At 34.2% G+C, this 22349-nt stretch overlaps 1 protein-coding gene across 1 annotated transcript; it reads right to left on the reverse strand.

Annotated features, from left to right (window-relative positions):
- Positions 1 to 12031: 12031 nt before the first annotated feature.
- On the reverse strand, positions 12032 to 15455 carry LOC120207210. Its single transcript, XM_039206733.1, has 6 exons — positions 14868 to 15455; positions 13850 to 13918; positions 13529 to 13633; positions 12682 to 12801; positions 12357 to 12446; positions 12032 to 12273 (listed from the first exon to the last, which is right to left on the reverse strand). The coding sequence occupies exons 1-6, from the start codon at positions 15369 to 15371 to the stop codon at positions 12157 to 12159; spliced, it is 1005 nt and encodes a 334-aa protein (XP_039062664.1). The 5' UTR covers positions 15372 to 15455; the 3' UTR covers positions 12032 to 12156.
- Positions 15456 to 22349: the final 6894 nt, after the last annotated feature.

Raw genomic sequence — 22349 nt, forward strand, 5'->3', positions numbered from 1 at the left:
ATATGACAATGAAATTTGGTAATTTTTAAGATTTATTAAGGGTATTTTTGAGATTTTTCATTAATTGAATATTAAATTCAATTAATTAGGAAATGCCATGTGTTTTTTCTTTTCAATACTAGAACATTCAAGAGAATTAGCACATTTTCAGATTCTTCCTTCATTTGGCCGAAAGTTCAAGTCCTAACAAAGTAAGATTTTTATTTTGATTTTTGAAGCTATATACTTGATTTTTGGATTTAGCTATTAGATAGAGAATCAATCTACATGAAATTCTCTATCATTTGGTACCAATATTTCATGGTGAAGACGATTATGTGATGATATTTTATGATTAGGGTTTAAGGAGGGTTTAGTGATTTTGAAGAATTGATGAAGGATTTTTATGTTTTTGATGTTGGTGATTATTTCTAAAGCATGCATAATGATTAGAACTAATTGTGCATGTGTATATAAGATTAGGCCATGTTAGGGTTTATGGAGAATCATAGGATTTTGATTTAATTTGATGTTGTGATGATGGGAAATGCATGAATTTAATCATAGGAGGTTGAATTCATGCTTGAAATAGAACTAAAACTTCTCCCTAGGTGATATAAAGCATTCGAGCATAGGGAAGAAAATTGGGGGAAATGTTGAAAAATTTCCTATGTATTAGAAATGATATTAGAAGTATTCTATGTTGTTTGGAGATTGATTTGGATCAATTTGGAACCTTAAAAGTGCAAAAGGGTTAATTTACAAGTTTTTGGAATTGTGGGATATTATTGTAAGATTGAAATACTTGAAGGGTTCAATGTTGATTTTGATATTTATAATGTTGGAATTTTAGTTGGAAAGTTGTTTGAAAACCAAATTGCAAATTTGGTAAAATTAGTAGTTGAATTCGAAAGGTCCTAAAATCATGGGGATTTGTTTGCAAGTTATTAAATGTAGAGGTATTATTTGGGTAAATTATTGAATGTTGGAAAATTTATTAGTATGATGAATTTTGAATTAAATATTGAGTTGGGATTGAATTACAAATTTATAAAGTTAGGTGATGAAAATCGAAAGTTTAGGAAAGTTTGGGTTGAAATTTATAATGTTTTGAATGTTGAAGTATTGATTTGTGTATTTTATTTAAGTGATGGAATTTTAGTAATTTATCTGCAATGATCATAATGGTGAAGGACCATTATAAATTAAATAGAAAGGTGGAGGTGAATTCTAAAAAAAATTTATAATTTATGGCTTATTTGTGTAAATTAGAAAAGATGAAAAGTTAAGGATGAAAATAAATATTAATGGATTTGGATGAGTATTTTGAGAAGTCTGAAATTATAATGGAAATGTGATTTAGTTGATATCGATTTAATCTCGATTTTTATTTTATAGATTTTTTAATGTTAAAATCAGCTTATGTTAGTACGATACTAATATGCAGTTCGAACATTTTGTGTTATAATTTAGTATTGTCAGACTACGATAAATCTAGTAATCCGAACGATCAGAAAAGAAAGGACAAAGCTCGTGACTAGGACTATTGTATACAAGTTCTGTAGTGTGGCAAAGGTAAGTGCAATTTATTTATTTAATTATTATGATTGAGGACGACTTGTGATAAGTCAACCTCACCTTGTTTATTTTTGAATATATGAATTATGTTTTGATTTTGGAAATATATCTGTAATATTTTAATGAATGATTTTGGATATGAACTGCCCATGTCATGTTTTACGAATGTGAATTAAATATTTTCTGATTCTGATGTGATTTTTATTTAAATGATTTCAAAATGAACTGAAAGCCCATTGTATGTTATATTGAGAGTCAAAGGTAAAATTGACATGCTATGAAGTGGAGTGATTATCTGTAAGGTAAAATTGGCATGCTATGAAGTGGTGTGATTATCTGTTCTGATTATGATATATTGCGGTGTACCGAAATGTACACTAGTATATGTATTCTAATCTGAATGCACTTTGTGTGCATATTATTATTTCCAATATGATAGCATTGTGTGTGCTTATTTGTTCCGATTCTGATGATGACACTGAGATTTGTATTGCACACATTCGTCTGACTCACGTACCTTATATTCTCTTAAATATACTATGGGCTATAAAAATGAAATATGAAAGTTCTGAAAAGTGTACGACTATAAAGGAATGTTGACTGATTATTCTGTCTGATCTGATTTATTATGATTTTGTGAAAAATCATCAGATGATTCTTTTCAGGTTTATGATAAAGTTCAACATGAGATATCTGGTTTGAACATTCTGAAAATTCAGTCTATTTTATTTTTAATGATTATATATATTTCGATATTTTATTTATTTGTTCTTACCTTTAGTATTACTTCCCCACTAAGTTATACTTAGAGCGTGATTATTTTCATGCATATGTTTTGATTGTAACACGGACGTTTTGTGGGGAGCCTCTCAAGCATCATGTGTAGATCATCTGTAATATTAGTATCAGTAAGACATCACCGGTGTTTCTTTTGACTAGTAGTGACATGTATAATTATGTTATTAGTCTGCTTTATCAGTTATGACTATATGGTTTGTAATAGTAAATAGGACTCTTTAATTTGATTAGTTTAGTTTGTTAGTATTTAATATGCTTAAAATTATATAGTAGATAAAATATTATGTTTTTTAATGGTACAAATTTTTAAGTAAAAAAATAAAATAGTTTTAAAAGTTGAAATTAAGAATGTTTTAAAAGAAAAAAAGTTTTATGCAACTGTGAATAATGATCGTTAGTCGTTTGATGTAACATCTATGGCTCGTATTCTTAGATGTTTACTAGCTATGAGTGTTATAAAAACTCTTCAAATTAAACATGTTTTTTGAATGAAAGAAAAAACTCGTACAAAAAAAATATTTCATTGTTTTTTTGTTGTCTTCCCAGTTCTAAAGCTTTGCTTTGACTAATTCGAACTAACTTGCGTCACACACCTGGTTTTGGCGAGTAAGTCTCTCAGGAGGGATTTTCTATACACACCATTTTATAATTTTTAATAATCGATGGATTTAACAAAGCAACAACCTATAGTCGGGAGATCATTTTAAATGGAATGTAAAATACTAAATGAAAATGATTAAAGCATCCATGTCACAATAGGTTTTATTTACGATTTGGCCATTTAATTTTATCTATTTTTTATTTTGGTACCTAAATTACTATTTTCTATTTTAATTTAGGTACATAAATTACTATTTTCTATCTTATTTTACCTTTAAAATCTATCATTCTCTAATAAAAACATGTCACATGCCATAAAAGGGGGGGATTAGGTACCAAAATGGAAATTTTGTATAATTTAGAAGTCAAATTGCGAATTAAACCAAAAAGGCATTTTTTATAGGCAGATCTTCCATTTTTATATATATTACATTTGACTTCACTTTATTTTAGTTAATTAGTTTTCATTTTCAAACATAAAACTTCAAAGCACGCGCATCAATCCATTCCCATTTATAGACCTGTTCGTAGAATTCAAAGTTGAATAATAATATATATAGTTTGTTAGTTAGTTAATTAGGATCCAATTACACAATATAAAATTAAAGAGTTTTATATAGATTTAGGATCGTTGAATAAGTAAAATTAGATGACTTAGATTGACTCATTGTTTTTTTATAGTGAATATCTTTTCATTTCTTAGTGTTAATCTCAGTCATCAATTTTTATTCGATCCTAAATCTGTATAAAACTAAAATAGTTTTACATTATGTATAGGATCCTCTCTCTATATATATATATATAGTGTTCCACTTACAGAATGTAAAACTAAAGAGTTCTACACATATTTAGGATCATTGAATGAGTGAAAATAGATTATTGAGATTGACTTTTTATTTTTTATTTCCATCCAACGGTCCCAGATCAATTAGTTTTACATTGTTTAACATGATACTATTTCATATATATATATATATACACACACATAATTTTCCTGGAAAATGCAAGAGAATTCCGGATACCCTTTGTTGGGGGAATTAAGATAAGAAAAGAGTAGTGATAAAACATCAATCAATGTTGAGCAATAGGAGTTTGAGAAAAACAAGGGAAACAGTAAAACTTTCACATTCCGAGCATAGAAGCGTTTCATGGGCATATTTCCCCATAAACAAAGACAACTTCAGCAACAGCAAAACATCCCGTTTAAGGTTTAAAGTAGACCAAACTTTCATTGTGACAGTAAGGGGACATGTTTTTTTTGAAGGTTGCTTAAGTGACAGCCATTGTTTTCTGGGTTTTGCAAGTAAATGGGTTTCATCTCTTTCTTCTGACGGTTAACCTCTCTTACTGATGGTATAAAATAGTAAATGTAGAAATCCAAGGAGAGGATTTTAGGGGTAGGATTAGGACATTAGGCTCTTAAATATGGAAAATTGGACATGACATTAAAGGCAGCCCTATGGGATTCATTGAAGAAGGAATAGATTTTGTGTTATCTTATTTCAAGTAATGTTTAATGATTTTTAATCTTTTATAACTTAAAGAGCATAGCTAATATCAAATATTAAAGCATGAACCAAAAAATCTTGATAGATAAAGTATTTGTTGTTATCTCTTAATGTTATGTGTTCGAGCATCATGTATGTAAGGTTTGAGCGTTCATTGTCAAAAGATTGTAAGTTTTTGAACACTACACTATCTTGTATTCACCATAAATTTATCAAAAAAATAATATCAAATATTAAAAGAATTAAATAATCTAATATTTTTTAATATATGTATATGTAGACACTACTTTTCGCCCAGCAACCTCCCCACGAAGTTCACGGCACCAACATCACAAAGTCTGCAAGTTTTAGTCTCAATAGGACTCTATCACTAACAAACCAAGCATTTGAGTTCAAAGGAAACTCTCTAAAATTAGCAAAGTCCTAGGTTATAAATGGATACGAAATACACAACGAGAGGGGGGGTGAAAGCAAAAGCAAAAAAAATAGAGGGGGAAGCATTCAAAACAAGGGTGCAAGCCATTCGGGAAATCCGAAGCCTTCGAAGGAAGAAACCCAAAAATATATTGCATGCATCAAGATCGGAAAAGGAATACAAATAAAGGAAAAGTCTTTACCATTTTGATTGAAGGAAACGAAAAGGGAGAGCCATGTTGAAGAAGAAACAGAGGTGAGGAAGATAAAAACACGCGTGAGTTAGGGATTTTAGTGCCTTTGGAAAGTTTTTGGTCTAATTAGCACTCAGGTCATCCAGTAGTTACGTATTTTCATATATAAGAAATTGAAATCGATCAAAGGTAAGTAATTCGAATCGGGTTTTTAAATTTTAATTAAAATTTTTCAATTTTCGCAATTAAGACAACCGACAAATGAATTGGTACCGAAAGGGTGGTTCAAGGGTGCTAATCTTTCCTTAACCGTAACCGACTCCTGAACCCGACATATTTCTGAAAACGCAGATCAGGTAAGATGGTGTCTGAACTACCTAAATATCAATTTAAAATGATTGGCGACGACTCCTAATCCATTTTTCCAAGTCGAAGCCCAATTCCGGGGCCCAACCGAAAGACGGTTCCGACAGCTTGGTGACTCCACTGGGGACAGGTAAGTGAGTCAGGTCGAAATTAATTTCCGGTTGTCTTTTTTAGAAATTACAAGTTTAAATTTTAATTTATTTATTCGATTCTTATTATTTATCTTTGATTATTTTTTCAAATAAATAGTTGTACTAACATTTTTTAATGATTTCAGAGTTTTTAAAATTGTCATCTCTAGCTCTATACCCGAGCTCCGAACCCTTTTAAGTGGGGGCGAAAGCAACGCCTTCGTGAGAATTTATTCTTCGTATGAGCCTAGTAAGTAACCTTCGGGATTCATATACCTTATGTATTCGTGTGAATTTATTCTCCGTATGGGCATAAGGGGATGTATCCTCTCGAGTTTAACTTAGTCCATATAAGCTTGTGATGGGCTTAGGACTAAGGGTCTGGCAAGCCCAAGGGGGCACCAGCAAGGAGAACTCGAGTACCTTTTTTAGAACCTAAACCGGGAGAGTACATGGAATTAGAGCCCACCCCAAAACCTCATTCCAAACCCTAGACTTCTTTGTTTCCTGCCTTACTTTCTGTTCAAAGCATGCGAACTAGACAAATATGCGGTTAGGATTTGTTTGAAATTAGCATGTGGGATAGAGATCATGTCCGGGTAGGAATTAAAGCATGTGGGGTAGGACTTTTATTTTTCATGATTATTTTTTATTATTTTCACCTCACTAACTCTTTTCATTTTCATTTTTATTTTATTTTATTTTATTTTCATCACTTGTATCATTTAAAAGGGGTGTTGATCCACCAAAAATGTGTTTGTTAAACATGAATAATCTGTATTACAAAGGGGTTCTAATACAAGAGATAAAAATACAGAGGACAATCTACAAGGCGACTATGTGTCGCATTCAATCCAGAAGACGTGGTGCCCATAATTGAAGAGTGTATCACTCTGCTGCATTATAAAGGACTCAGAATGAACCGGGTCTACATCAAGCACAATGAAATTCTATCTTTGAAGAACTGGTTGGCAGAGGTTGCAGGGGCAAGATGAAGGGAGTCCCTTCAAAGACAACAATGGCAAAACGATAACTGAAATTGGAGACCTTTGTTGACGAGTTCAAAAAACAGACAAATGAACTTCATATAGTTCCTATCAATTGAGGGCTCCAATGATGTATTCGTTGAGAACAGGTTCAACAAAAGATAAATGCCAGAGATGCAGTCATTCGAGACTTCTTGGGCCAGTACAAAAAGCAACTCAACATTTGCACGGTTCATCCAGAGAAGCCAGAGCGGTTCGACAGGTTATTCAACCGGTGACAGACGAAGGCAGAAGACTAGTCAACATGTCAGAAGCTGTCATGATATTTTTGTCTCTTAAAAGATAAAACACTTTTGCCTCCAATAAGGATTATTTCTAATAAAAGACACATTTTTTTGATCAATGCCTCAAACATTGCATGCATCATGCATTCCTGCATATTTCGCATTATTTTTCTTTTTTTATTACATTCACATGTCTCATAAAAAATATGAACATTTTGATTCTATTCCCAGGACCTACAAAGAGCTTTACCAGCAACTTCTTGACACTCATGTAGTGTCATCATACCTGGTGGAAACCATGAAGTCCATATACCCCAAGTGGTATGACGAGAATGCTCATTGTGAATATCACGGCGGTGTCCCAGGGCACACAATTGAGACTTGTTACGTATTCAAGAGAGTCGTGCAGAAGATGTGTAACCAGAACTGGATCGACTTCAATAACTTGGGGGCATCCAAGTGAGGAAGATCATTTCATCATTTGAGGCATTATGTTTGAATTTGTTTTTCATTTTTTTTCTCAAGTTTTTGTAAAGACTTTTAAATAAATTTATGTTACTTTAAAGACGTTAAGCAATGAATCACATTTGCAAACTTGCAATTCTTTGAATATCATTTGAATTAAGAAACTCTGTAGATGGTTCAAAGTTACAGATCTTTGAGGAAGTAACATGATTTAAAACAAGGACTTTTGACCTTACCCAGAATATACACTCAAACACCATACCCTGCTCTTGTAATTAACCAATGTAACCTTTTCCTTTCATAAGGTACGAACAACATGGGGCATCATTCGCATATCACAATTACTATACTTTTTGTTTAAGACGTTCAATGATGATCATTATCTTTACATATGGAATAGTCGAGTAAGTGAATCTATTTTAGGTCAGTTGCTTGAAAAATGAACTCTAAAGATGAAATTTTTGACTTTCAATAACACCTAGACTATAACAGGTTCTTCTTGACAATCTTAAGAAATTAAATCCGTAAAGCTGAGCTATTCCACTAAGGCAATTAGTTATAGAGGAAACCTAAAAGCCCTGACCTTATGAGTAGATTACGGTCAAACCATGACATTGCTCGAACACTTGGCAATTCTGTGTTTGCTCCACTGCTATTGTCTGGCGAAGACTTTGTGATGAGATGAACCCTTCAGTTAACTTGATAAAACTGATTATAATGTTAAGTTTTCCCTCTAAAGTAATTGGTTAAACGCCCTGACTTTATGGATTCAGCTAGCCAAATAAAGGCAAATTAAAACAAATTTATCTAAGCAAGAAATTTTCGGTAATGATGGACTAAGGGAGTTAAGGAACACCTGTTATAGTCAATTTCACACGAGCACTCAGGAATTTCATTTTTAGACCGATATTTCTGCACTACCTTTGTTAGAGGAGCTTACAAAACTTGAACAAATGAAAGATTTCAGATGACCGAAATAAAAGGTCTAGCAATTGATCATGCTAGTTGCGTCATTTTGTCCGCACCCAACTAAAATGCCAAACCAAAAAAGCATGTTGCAATATTTCAAACAATGACATTTTGGGTTACCGAAACCTTAGAAAGAAGGCCAACCTAAATCTAACTTATCCATTTGAACATTTTTCAAAGAGTTGTAACTCTGAAAGCATTAAAAGAGCTATTGATTCCTTTGATATACTTTGAACTCATGTTTATAATTTGATTCAATTGCGAATAATATTTTACATAATTTTTATCATTTTCTCTCCTAAAAACAAGAAAAAGGAGAAAAAGATTTTCAAATAGGATAGTCTCAAGTGTGAAAAGTCCTGGAAGCTGTTAAGGCTCATTTTGCCTCTATTGAAGAAAAAAGAACAATGCCAAGTTTCGAGCACTTCACATTCTTGAAAACAATTAGTTCGAGAGGCTAGATAGAATTTGCGACATCAACCTGAGAAAAAAATGGGGCATGGTCGATTCCAATGACAAGACCAACAGATAAAAATGAGGCTTCATCCAAGAGATAAAACAGAATTAATTTATGTTGCATTCATCTTAGACATACTTAAGAGCATCACATTTATCATTTTTTCACATACACAATTTTTGCAGCTTTAGAGTCAATTTCAACTTCACAGCGAAGGATATTGGACTTGAGACAACACAAGCTCAACTTCACAACGAAGGGGCGACTGACTGTCAACAAATAACTTTTCAGTTTCATTAAGAGTCAATTTCAACTTCACAACGAAGGATATTGAACTCAAGACAACACAAGCTCAACTTCATAGGGAAGGGGCGACTGACTGTCAACAAACAACTTTTTCAGTTTCATTCAGAGTCAATTTCAACTTCACAGTGAAGGATATTGGACTCAAGACAACACAAGTTCAATTTCACAGCGAAGGGGCGACTGACTGTCAACAAACAACTTTTCAGTTTTATTCAGAGTCAATTTCAACTTCACAACGAATGATATTAGACTCGAGATAACACAAGCTCAACTTCAAAGCGAAGGGGTGGCTGGCTGTCAACAAACAACTTCCCAGCTTCAGAGCCAATTTCAACTTCACAGCGAAGGATATTGGACTCGAAACAATACCAACTTGGATTTCAACTTCACGACGAAGGATATTCAATTTGAGGCTCAACTTCACAACGAATGGGCCATCCACGGTTTCAACTTCACGACGAAGGGAATCGTGCCCACCAAAGGCCTTCGAGTTCGACTACACTCAACTCCAAGGCACATTATTTGCAGTATAACTTAAGTCGAGAAGGGTTATCTTCCAACCAAAAGACCTTCGAGTTCGACGAAGCTCAGCTCCAAGGTACATCATTTGCAGCATAAATCAAGGCTAGAAGGGTTATCTGCCAACAAAAACCTTCAAGTTCGACTACACTTAGCTCCATGGCATATCATTTGCAGCATAACTTAAGACGAGAAGGGTTATCTGCCAACAAAAAACCTTTGAGTTCGACTACACTCGGTTCAACGGTATATCATTTGCAGCATAGCTTAAGTCGATAAGGGCTATCTGCCAGCCAAAGACCCTCGAGTTCGATTACACTCAGCTTCGAGGGCACATCATTTACAACATAACTCAAGGCTATAAGGGTTATCTCTCACCAAAAGACCTTCGAGTTCGACTACGCTCAACTCCAAGGCACATCATTTGCAGTATAGCTTAAGTCGAGAAGGGTTATCTTCCAACCGAAGACCTTCGAGTTCAATTACACTCAGCTTCGAGGGCACATCATTTACAACATAGCTTAAGGCAAGAAGGGCTATCTGTCAAAAAAATTGTTGAGTTTGATTCCATTCAGCTCGATGACACCTCAATCACACTATTGACTAGCTGCAATCGAGGTTCTCAAGTCGAGAAGAAAACCTGGGTTAACCATGCCTTAGTGACAAAAAAACCACTTTCCGACAGCATAGCTTAAGTCGAGAAAAGGCATCTATCGACAAGGATCTTTCGAGTTCGATTTCATTCAGCTCGAGGGCCTATAAACCACATGGTGGAGTCAAATAATGATTTTCCAGTCGAATTTTCAAACCAAGGTCTTTAAACCGAGAAAAAGACCGAGGCGGACTTCAACAAGAAGCCTTATCCCGATTCAAATCCCAAACTGCAGTTTCAATTCCATATCACTTCAAGATGGACTCGACTTCACGACAGAGGAGTCATCCGCAACTCAATTCGACAGGGAGTTATTGAAAAATCATAATCAATTTTCAACTCCATCGAACGAAAAGTGTGTCTTTTAATCTTTGCCCTATCCCCGTTACACGACTATGGGCAAAAAGGGGTAGTTGTAGACACTACTTTTCGCCCAGCAACCTCCCCCCGAAGTTCACGGCACCAACATCACCAAGTCTGCAAGTTTTAGTCTCAATAGGACTCTATCACTAACAAACCAAGCATTTGAGTTCAAAGGAAACTCTCTAAAATTAGCAAAATCCTAGGCTATAAATGGATACGAAATACACAGCGAGAGGGGGGTGAAAGAAAAAGCAAAAAAACAGAGGGGTGAAGCATTCGAACAAGGGTGCAAGCCATTCGAGAAATCTGAAGCCTTCGAAGGAAGAAACTCGAAAATATATTGCATGCATCAAGATCGGAAAAGGAATACAAATAAAGGAAAAGTCTTTACCATTTTGATTGAAGGAAACGAAAAGGGAGAGCCATGCTGAAGAAGAAACAGAGGTGAGGAAGATGAAAACACGCGTGAGTTAGGGACTTTAGTGCCTTTGGAAAGTTTTTGGTTTAATTAGCACTCAGGTCATCCAGGAGTTATGTATTTTCATATATGAGAAATTGCAATCGATCAAATGTAAGTAATTCGAATCGGGTTTTTAAATTTTAATTAAAATTTTTCAATTTTCGCAATTAAGACAACCGACAAATTAATTGGTACCGAAAGGGCGGTTCAAGGGTGTTAATCCTTCCTTGACCGTAACCGACTCCTGAACCCGACATATTTATGAAAACGCAGATCAGGTAAGATGGTGTCCGAACTACCTAAATATCAATTTAAAATGATCAATGGCGACTCCTAATCTATTTTTCCAAGTCGAAGCCCAATTCCGGGGCCCAATCGAAAGACAGTTCCGACAGTATATATACATATTAAATTTTTTGATAAAAAATTAAAGATTAAAATTTAATTTGTTTAATATTTATGTTTATAAAGACTTAAATTGTTATTCAGAGAGAACCTCCAAGTATATATAGTTTCATCCATGTTCATATATTTATGTCATGTTTATATCAAATTTTTGTTTAAATTGTTTTTATACATATCAATGTCATATAATTATATTATGTCAAAATTGCCATATTTTTATTTAAATTAGTTTTTATCTAAAAGCATATATATATATATATAAACTAATATGATTATGATAATATTTATCATAATCAATACTAATTAAAATAATAAAAAGTTTATACCTTAAAAATAAAAACTCAATTAAACACACTAGCTGCTCAAAGTCTTAAATTTTGACTGGCTCAATAACTAGAACGAGGTTGAGATTGACTCAAAAATGGTCAAAGTCTTACAAATATATGGATTACTACATCCATGTGGAGAGAGAGGAAAAAAAACCCTAATGGGGCTAATTCTACCCCTCAGTGAACATGCAGCCCGGATAATGCCAAGAACATCAAGGATTTTCTGCTACAGCAGGGAACCATTGGTGAAGAAAGTGAGGTTTTATAAAATCCTAATTCTCAAGTTTTGATTTTGCAAGTTCAACCTTCATTTTCTTACCATGCTGATAAAACCAGACAATCTGGGCCAGTTGAATGATTATCTGCATCATAAACCCCGATTACATCATTGGCTTAGAACCAATTCGAAATGCTGAAATCTCGAAGCTTTCTGAGATGTTTTTCCATGTCTTGTCTGGTTTTATCCCATTCTTCCCTTTCGATTACAGTAGTAGGATCATCTCTTTCACTCTGAAAGCTCAAATAAATAGAAGTAATCAGGTAATGCAAAACTGGGGATATGACAGAAGGTGATTTGGAGTAGGGATTGTCACCGCATGAATTATTTTGAAGGAGTTCCCATTATCACGTATAACAAGTAGGTCACCCTTTCTATCCCGGTTTCTTCCTCCTGGAACTGTGACCTACAGAAAATATCGATAACTTAAAATATGGTAAATCACAGAATGAGCAACAAACGACCAGTAAGGTTTGGATAGTGAACAATCACACAAAGCAATGGATGCTTCAAGTTGCCTTGAACTAAGTTTCAGAGAAAGCTCAAGGATACCGAAAAGAGGAAGGACTGTACAAGTCACCTTGTAGACTTGTTTGTAACAGAAGACTATTCAATGTAGATTCAACTACAAAGTTCCTTACCAAAACTTTGGCTCTGGTAATTGACTTTGTCTTGGAATCAATCACATATATCTCCTCAAAGTCTAGCACAAATTCCGGGTCACCCAACCTCCGGTTCCTGTAATGTTTTGTCAAAAACACCTGCAATAAGAAAGCAACCTGCTCAAAGAACTGATTATCCTTAACCTCCGGTTGAGATTACATACACATTTCTATGATATTGCAAAAGGAGGAAGGTGTTAATTTGTTCTGAATTCCGAATTCCGTAATTTATTGATCACATGCATATCCTTGTTTTGCAATCACAACAAGGTTAAATTAAGACCATTGGCATTTGTAATTTGCATAACAGTATAAGCATGCACCTATATCTCCTTTGAATGGTTCTTCCAGCATGTCGGTTAAAGTTTTTTTCTTTTATTTCTCAATAAATACGGCTACTTGTAGTTGTAGGGAGCCATAAAGAGCATGCTACTTCAGTTATTCACCACAGGTCAAACAACAAGGTAGGTTCCAATCAACAAATACAAAAGAAATTGGGATTTTAGCTCTCTTTAGGTAAAATCTCTAAACTGGTTGAGCCTCACATAATGGTTAAGGATTTGCAGAGATAAATTCATCAAAGACGAGACTCAAGCAGAGATAAATTCATCAAAGACGAGACTCAAGCATGTGTCTAGAGAACCGAAAAGACAGATATCATTAATATTTCTAAAAGAGGTAACAACCTGACAATTGCATTTATACAATGTTTGAAAAGTCAGGTTTGCTGAATAAGGGATTGGATTTGAGCAGAGTGAAAACTAGAAGGGAATCGGATTCACATGTTAAACAGATGACACATGAATCAAAAACAGACAAGTTGTACCTTCATGATCTCTCTCTCAGATTTATAAAGAGGGTCTCGAGGTGCATCAATGGGCGGTTCTGTAACGTTGTAGCAGCCATAATCACTCATTGCACAGCGAATGTACTGAAAGGTTTTCATGAACAGAGTTGGCCCATTATTGAAAACAAATCAAAATAACAATTCAAAGGATGTCAGTGTTGACTAGCCACTGCCCAAAAAGGTCAAATAATTAACAAAATATAATAAGACAGCAAGTATAATACCCTTCAAATCTATAACTTCATATAAGGAATCAGATATTTTATGTCTTACAAGGAAAAAGAACAACAATTACACTACCTTTTGAGGCATCGGAGCCAAAACTTTGGGAATAGAATACACATCTGTATCCGGTGGAGTGACATACATCTAGAAAAACCATACAAAAGAATAGAAATAGTAATCAGATCAAAGTTAAACACTGAAAGTAGCATAGAGGAAGACCCTCAAGTCAATCAACCAATAGAATAAAGGAGATAGCGGGTTGGGTGGGATATCAAGAAGAATTTAACAACGCATGAAACTGAGATCATTTGTGCAATCCAACTAAGTAAATTTGGTTTGCCAGATGCAAGAGTGAAAAACTTAAAAAATAAGGGTTTAAACTGAGGAGCAGATATAGACTGTTTCAAGATAACTAACTAGCAAAGGGATGAGAGAAACTACGACAAGAACGAACTAAACGCGATCTTCACATCAATCAATTAATAGATACAGGTGAATAGTGAAAGCAGGGAAACTGCGAGAATTTCACAGCACATGAAACTGAAACTATTTGTGCAATCCCACTAAGTAAATTTGGTTCGCCAGATGTGAAAATACAACAATATGAAAAGAATGGTTTATACACAGAGAGGAGAGGATGCAGACTGCTTTGTATTTACGAGCAAAGGGATGAGAGCGATTCTGACAAGTACAAAGCAAATGAGAGCACACACACAAAACAATGGGACAAAGAAAAATATTTCACCTATGAGATCTAAATGTGGGAAGCCTTGCAGAAAATAGCTATTCCAATCATGCAAGTTTTTCACTCAAGGCCTCCACTCCAGTAAATGAAGCTTTCTCATTAATTATCAAAATAAGGTTTGAAAAAATGTTTCGTATTCAAGAATGTCCCGAATATTTCTGTTATGTTCTATTATAAACTCAAACTGTCGTCTTTTTCATAAAAGCTAACAAAAAAATCGGTTAGTGAAATGAAAACCAGTGAAAATACATCAGAAAATCCAGAAACAATAATTCAACACAAAGTTTAAGCAAAACCCATATCCAAAAAGTAAGTAAAATTAAAACAAAAAGACCAGAAATGACTAACCTCCCTGAAATCATACACATCATTATCAGGGTCAGGTGGCTTCCGAATAAAAAAATCACAGTCCATCAAGCTAATCTTATGGAACTCCTTCTCATTTATCCTATAATCCACCACCATATCCGAGTCCCACCCTTGAGTCGAAACAAAGCTCTTGCTTTCAGTAATTTCAATGTCGACATCAACCGTAGCAGAAGAAGCGGCACCAACAGAGGTGGCGGCCAAAGGGTCGTATTCGACGTCGAAGTCTTTCTTGTTGTCGAGTTCTTCCACTTCTTCTTCGTCCATGTCGTAGTCATCGGGTCCTCCGGCATCGGCATCGCCGTCGTCGACTCGGACGAGGAAAGAGGGTTTAAGAGTAGGAGATAAGGGGGAGTGGAGGGGTTTAGGTCTGAGACAAGGAAAGGGAAGGAGTGAGGGGTTTAGGTGAAAATGATGGAAGGAGGAGGAGTGTTTTGCGGCGACCAATGGCGGGGAGAAGAATAGGGTGGCGGAGGCGGTGGCCATAGTGGTGGGGGAGCGGGATAGACGAGAATACCGAGTTTGGATTAGATTTTTGGATCAAGACGTATCTTAAAAAATCTTGTGTTTCGTTTTCCATTTTTATTTGGGTAAAGTACAAAACTGATCCCTCAGCTATAGGACGCTATTTTTTGAGCCATTCAATTATTAAAAGTTACAAAATAATTCATTGATTGTAAGATATTGCTTTTTTAAGTCCATCGACTATTAAAAATAATAAAATAGTCACCTAACTATTCATATGTTTCAAACTCGTCATTTTATATTAAAAATTTGATGGTCGTCTAAGATAGACGTTAATCTGTTGATTGAGATATAATAAAATATGATATCAGAATACCAAATGACTATATAATGCAAATAGCTCTAAGATAATATTTTATTATATCTCAGTTAACAGGTTAACGTCTAGCTCAGAAGACCGTCAAATTTTAATGAAAAAGGGTGAGTTTGGAACATATGAATAGTCGGATGACCATTTTGTAACTTTTAATAGTAGAAGACTCAATAAAGCAACATCCTTTAATTGAGGGAGCATTTTATAACTTTTAATAATTAAGAGACTCAATAAAACAATACTCTATAGTTGGGAACCATTTATGTATTTTATCCTTTTTATTTTTGGGTAAACTAGATCGCGACACTAAAGTTTGAGTAAATATTTACTTGGTAAACTACAATAATGATCACTTACCTTTTAAATTTATATGGTTTTGCTCACAAAATTTAAAAATTAAAGTTTTGATCACTTAAGTTATCAATTTATTAAGTTTTAGTCACTAGGATATTGAATGACATTAGTTTGATGGCACAATTAATTTTTTATTTTAACCCATGAACATCAGATAAAATACTACTTATGAAATTTTCATTGCTTGATTTAGATTCGTGCAGCTTGTATTGGGTATTTTTTTAATGGCCTAATTATTCATTTTAATTTTAGTGAAGTGGATTTTTTTTTGCGTTTTTAAGGGAAATTCTTTTGAAGGTGGTACACTGTTCTTGGTGTTTCCGTCTTGCCATTCCATGCAGAGTTGATGCGGTGTATATCGTTTCATTTACATAAAGTTATGGAAAATTCGTTTTTAGTATTGACACAGTTAGGCTGTTTAGCCTTTTAAAGAAAGTTGGAGTTCTTGATTAATTGATCATTTAGATTTTTTTCTTTTCTTTTTCCCATTAATTAGTTTATTAACTTATATTTACTTTTGGATGAATACTTGTGTTTTAAATATTTCCTTGTTTAACTAGGTTTTCCCATCTAGTTGTTCTTGGATAATGAGAAGTTGCTGAAGGGTTATGAAGCATGATCCGCAGAAGAGAAGCATAGGCTATTCAAATTATTTAAAGTTTAGGGATTAAAATGAAAATTAAACATTTTTACTAATGTATCACATCATCAAACTCATGTAGTTTACCCATATTTATTTTATTCATTAAAGTTTTAAAAGTTTTGATATGATCAATGATATTATTGTAAAATTAGAGAATTTTAAAGAAGTTATGTGTATATTATTCACACTTCTACTTGCAAGTAAACATATTTATACAAACAAAGAACTAACAAACTATTCGGTTACATTTAATAACTAACCATTAACAAACTAACTATATTATAACTTATATCTTCAACACTCCCCTTCAAGTTGGAGAAAGGAAAATATTTTTCATTCCCAACTGGGTCACCAATTTGTCATGTTGTTGTGAACTCAAGGCCTTAGTCAATATATCTGCAAGCTGTTCTCCTGATACACAAATTCAGTTTGAATGAGACCTTGTATCTATTCCCTTATGAAATGATAGTCGAACTCAATGTGTTTGGTGCGCTCATGATACACTACATTTGGTGATATCTGTAATGCTGCCTTGTTGTCACAATAAAATGTTATTGGCTCAATTTCCTTAACCCCAAGATCTTCAAGCATCCCTTTCAACCAAACCAACTCAGAAGCAGTCATAGCCATGCTTATATGCTCTGCTTTTACCAATGATGTAGCTATGGTGTTATGTTTTTTTACTTTCATGACACTAATGATTCTCCAATTTTAATACAAAACCATGTTATTAACTTTCTTGACATTGGACAAGTTACCCAATCCGTATCACAAAATGCTATAATATTACAATCACTCAGAAGCCTTAAACAACAACCCTTTCTAAGTTTTTTCTTAATATATCTCATAATTCTAAGTGCATCTTCTATGTGTGAGTTCTTTGGATTCTACATGAATTGACTAAGATAGTGCACTGCAAATATTAATTCGACTATGTATGTGTCAAGTAAATCAATCTTTCTATCGGTCTTTGGAAGATAGATTTATCTGACATTAAATCATCCACTTCATCCTTGACATTTTCATCAAATTCTGTAGTTGTAAGCCTTAGATTCCGTTTCACTGATGTCAAAACACTCTTGGTACCTCCTAAACCAATGTCATTTATGAACTCCAAAGCATAACTCTTGGTACCTCCTAAACCAATGTCATTTATGAACCCCAAAGCATACTTTCTTTGATTCAACAACATCCTCTCTTTGGATCTCAAAACTTTAATCTCAAGAAAAAAATTTCATGACACTCAAATCTTTCATTATGAAATTTTGATTAAAAAACCTTTTAACTCTTTGATCAATCTATAATCATTCCATGTTATCAACAAGTCATCTACATAGACTAGCAAAACCACAATACTATCTCATTCTTTTCTTGTGAATAATAAGAAGCCCAACTTGCTTTAAACATAACCATCTAAGAACAAAACTGTCACACCCCCAACCCGTACTCGACCCGGATACGAGTCCGAGGTGTCACATTAACTTTTCAACTTTGAGACTTAAAGAAAATCAAGGAAATTTTGAACTTTCATTACCATAAAGTTGTTGACTTACAAAAGTTTGACCAAGACAATACAAAATCGATCAGAGCATTCATAATTAACAAACTGTTTACATGCCAACACACTAAATACAACAAAACACATACTTTGTCAATTACTTCTGATCTAATCTTATAGTAGTGATGTTGTCATTGCCACTCGTAATTATGATCTTCTGCTTTCTTGGTACCTACGTGTAAATCATTTACATGCTAAGTAACAGACTTAGTGAGACAAAAAATGAACACATAATAATAATATAATGAACATGCACTACTATCAATCCATTATGACATTGCACTGCACATGTAGATACCACACTATGACATATATAAGTATAATATGCACGGATGAACATTTACGTCTTATAAGAGTTTTTACTCAATTTATCTTTGGATGACCATGTACATTATTGAGAACAGGAGGTACATAAGTACACTGAGGTTGTGCACGAATACTGTTACCACAGCTCGAATAAATTCCCACTAGGGGCATTAAATATTTGTCTCGAAGGACCACTATGTCCCGAAGGACCACTATGACCCGAAGGACCATTGAAAATCCCTCGACTCTTGGCATGTCAATTATACCTACAACTCTCATATTAAATAACATGGGATTAAATATAAATACATTTCTCATTTTTATATATCTTTTATCACTGTCCATGTAAACACATGAGTCACTTCCATTATTTATACCTAGGTTGATTCTCTTATAATGTCATTCATTCATATAATATCATTCATTCATATAATATCATGTTAAAGCAAGGATGAATTATGCATGAAATCACTATAACATTAATGCATATATATATGTATGCATGTGCAGAAATATGAAATAATAAATTCAACTATAAGAGATAGCCTAATCGCAAGTCTTATCTCAATACAATTCTATATAGAATATGCACTCACCTTAGCCTTGCTTGCTTTGACTTGATCCTAATTCTTTGATTGTTCTGAAACAGTATTACGTTCTATATCTACATAATAATACATTGATACATATCAGTATCCTAATTGGTATATTCTAATCTTCCAAAGAAATACTACTTTCATATCTTATTTAAGGTAGGTATAGGTACACTCAAGAGTGTATCGGTACATTCCTTAACGAGTGTATTGATACACTATATGTGTATTGGTGCCTAAATTACATTCGATGTTTTTATTTTAATAGGGGTATCGATACACTAACTGTGTATCGATACACTTATTGCATTCAATGTTTTCTTTATTCAAGAGTGTATCGATACATGTTGAACGTGTATCGATACACTCTGACCATAAATCATATTTTGAGCAGGAAAATCACTTCATTTCCAGCTCAACACTTCATATTTCATTCCTTCACATATTCTTAGTTCATCTACTCATGTTTAAACTCATTTGTACTCAATAACAACCTCTTTAACCTCAAAATCTTATCCTTTATATGTAATTCAAAAATTACACCAACTTTGCAACATGTTCTAAATCTAATTCTAACACTTTATATGCCTTAATTCGGTTGATGACAAGTCAAATTTAACTTCCAATTCGAATTATGAACTATATTCCAAAATTCCATTCAAGAACTCCTAATCTTTAATCTCTCCTAACTCCGTCATCTTTTAACTTTAAGATAACTTAAGATTTTTTTTAAGCTTAGTTATCCTCTAATGATCATATACCAACCTTAAATTCATCAAGAAATTAACTAACAAGAAATCTCACCTTTGGCTTCGTCTCTCACGCACAAGGAAGAAAGGAGAATAACAGAACTATGGAACAACTTTTGCCTTCTTCTCCTCTTCTACATGGATTAATATATATCCACAACATAATTATTTCCTTACAATTTACCATTTTATCCTTCTATTCCTCATTCTTTTCAATTCAACCCTACACAACATTTCTCATATAAGTCCTTAAACTATTCAATTATTCTACTTTAATCACCAAATTCTAAAACTTTACAATTTAGTCACTAACCCGGTATTAAGGATGTTATAAATCTCCCCCTTAAGAAAAATCATCCTCGAATTTTCATTGCGCAAAGAGATGGGGGTACTGATTCCTCATGTCCTCTTCACGCTCCCACATGGCTTCCTCTATCTTGTGATTCCTCCACAAGACTTTGACCAATTGAATAGTTTTGTTCCTTAGTTACTTAACCTCGTGAGCTAAGTTTTGAACCGATTCTTCCTCATAAGTCAATCCGATTGAACCTCGATCTCTTATGGTGCCACGACATAAGATGGATCAGATCGATACTTCTGAAGCATTGAAACATGAAAGACATCGTGAGTCTTCTCCATTTCGGGTGGCATTGCCAGTTGATATGCCACTAATCCAACCCTCTTAACAATCTCATAAGGCCCGATGAATCTGGGACTAAGTTTTCTCTTACGTCCAAACCTCAAAACTTTTTTCCAAGGAGATACTTTTAAAAATATTTTTCTCTAACTTGTTATTCTATCTCCTTCATCTTTAAATCTGCATATGACTTTTGTCTATCCGCTGCTGCTTTGAGGTTACTCTGTATCACTTGGACCTTTTCTTCCACTTCCTGGATTAACTCAGGATCATGAACTTCTCTATCTTTAAGCTCGAACCAATTTAGGGGCATACGACATCTTCTTCCATAAAGAGCTTCATAGGGAGCCGTTTTGATACTTGATTGATAACTATTGTTGTACGCAAATTCGACATGTGGCAAATACCTTTCCCATGATCCCTTGAATTCTATTACACAAGCTCTTAGTATATCCTCCAAAATTTGGATAGTCCGCTCAGACTATCCATCTGTATGAGGATAAAATGCGGTGCTGAAGTTCAATCGAGTTCCTAACGCTCCATGCAACGTCTTCCAAAATCTCGAAGTAAATCGAGGATCTCGATCAGAAACTATGGAAACAGGTACACTATGCAATCTAATGATCTATTTAATATATAACTCAGCATATTTATCCATGGAGAAATCCGCCAGCACTGGAATGAAATGAGCTGACTTAGTCAATCTATCTACGATCACCCATATTGAATCTCTTTTGTTTGGAGTTAAAGGTAACCCCGTTACAAAATCCATTGTTACGTTCTCTCATTTCCACTGAGGAATCGATATTGGTTGCAATAGTCCTGACGGAACATGATGCTCAGCTTTGACTTGCTGATAAGTCAAACACTTGGATACGAATTCCGTAATGTCCCTCTTCATTCCATGCCACGAATATCGACTCTTGAGGTTCATATATATTTTGTTTCCTCCAGGATGCATAGTCAATGGACTACAGTGAGCTTCCGCTAACAAATCTTTCTTCAACTCATCATTATCCGGAATCACTAATCTCCCGTGATAATACAAGTTCCCATCAGACTTGATCTCATAATCTTTTATCTCCTCGTTCTTTACTTGTTGTAGCTTCTTTAAACACATTTCATCTTTACTTTGCAATTCCTTAATTCGATCTAGCCATGATGGCTTGATAGTTAACTCCGCACATATTGCACTGTTTCCACTTAACGATAGTTTGTCATCCATAGCTCGTAAGGCTGCGAACGTCTTTCGACTTAAGGCATCCGCTACCACATTTGCTTTCCCTGGATAGAAATCAATTACCACATCGTAATCCTTGAGAAATTCCACTCATCTTCTCTATCTTAAATTCAACTCCTTCTGAGTAATCTGGTACTTTAAACTCTTGTGATCGGTATACAAGTAGCAACATTCACCATACAAGTAGTGACGCCAAGTCTTAAGAGCAAACACTACTACAGCCATCTCCAAATCGTGCGTTGGATAATTTTTCTCATGCGGTTTCAATTGCCTCGAAGCATAGGCCACCACCTATCCTTATTGCATTAACACGCATCCCAAGCCATTATGGGACGCATCACTATACACTACGAAGTTCTTGCCATACTCAGGTTAGACTAACACTAGAGCTTCTATCAAAATCTTCTTTAACCTTTAAAAACTCTCTTGGCACTTTGAAGTCCACACAAATTTTACTTCTTTCCTCAATAACTTAGGGGTAATGCTATTATCGAAAAGTTTTTAACGAACCTTTGATAATAACCAGCTAACCCTAGAAAACTCTGA

Source organism: Hibiscus syriacus, unplaced genomic scaffold, assembly GCF_006381635.1.
Source record: "Hibiscus syriacus cultivar Baekdansim isolate YM2019G1 unplaced genomic scaffold, ASM638163v2 tig00000477_pilon, whole genome shotgun sequence".
NCBI classification, from domain to species: Eukaryota; Viridiplantae; Streptophyta; class Magnoliopsida; order Malvales; family Malvaceae; genus Hibiscus; species Hibiscus syriacus.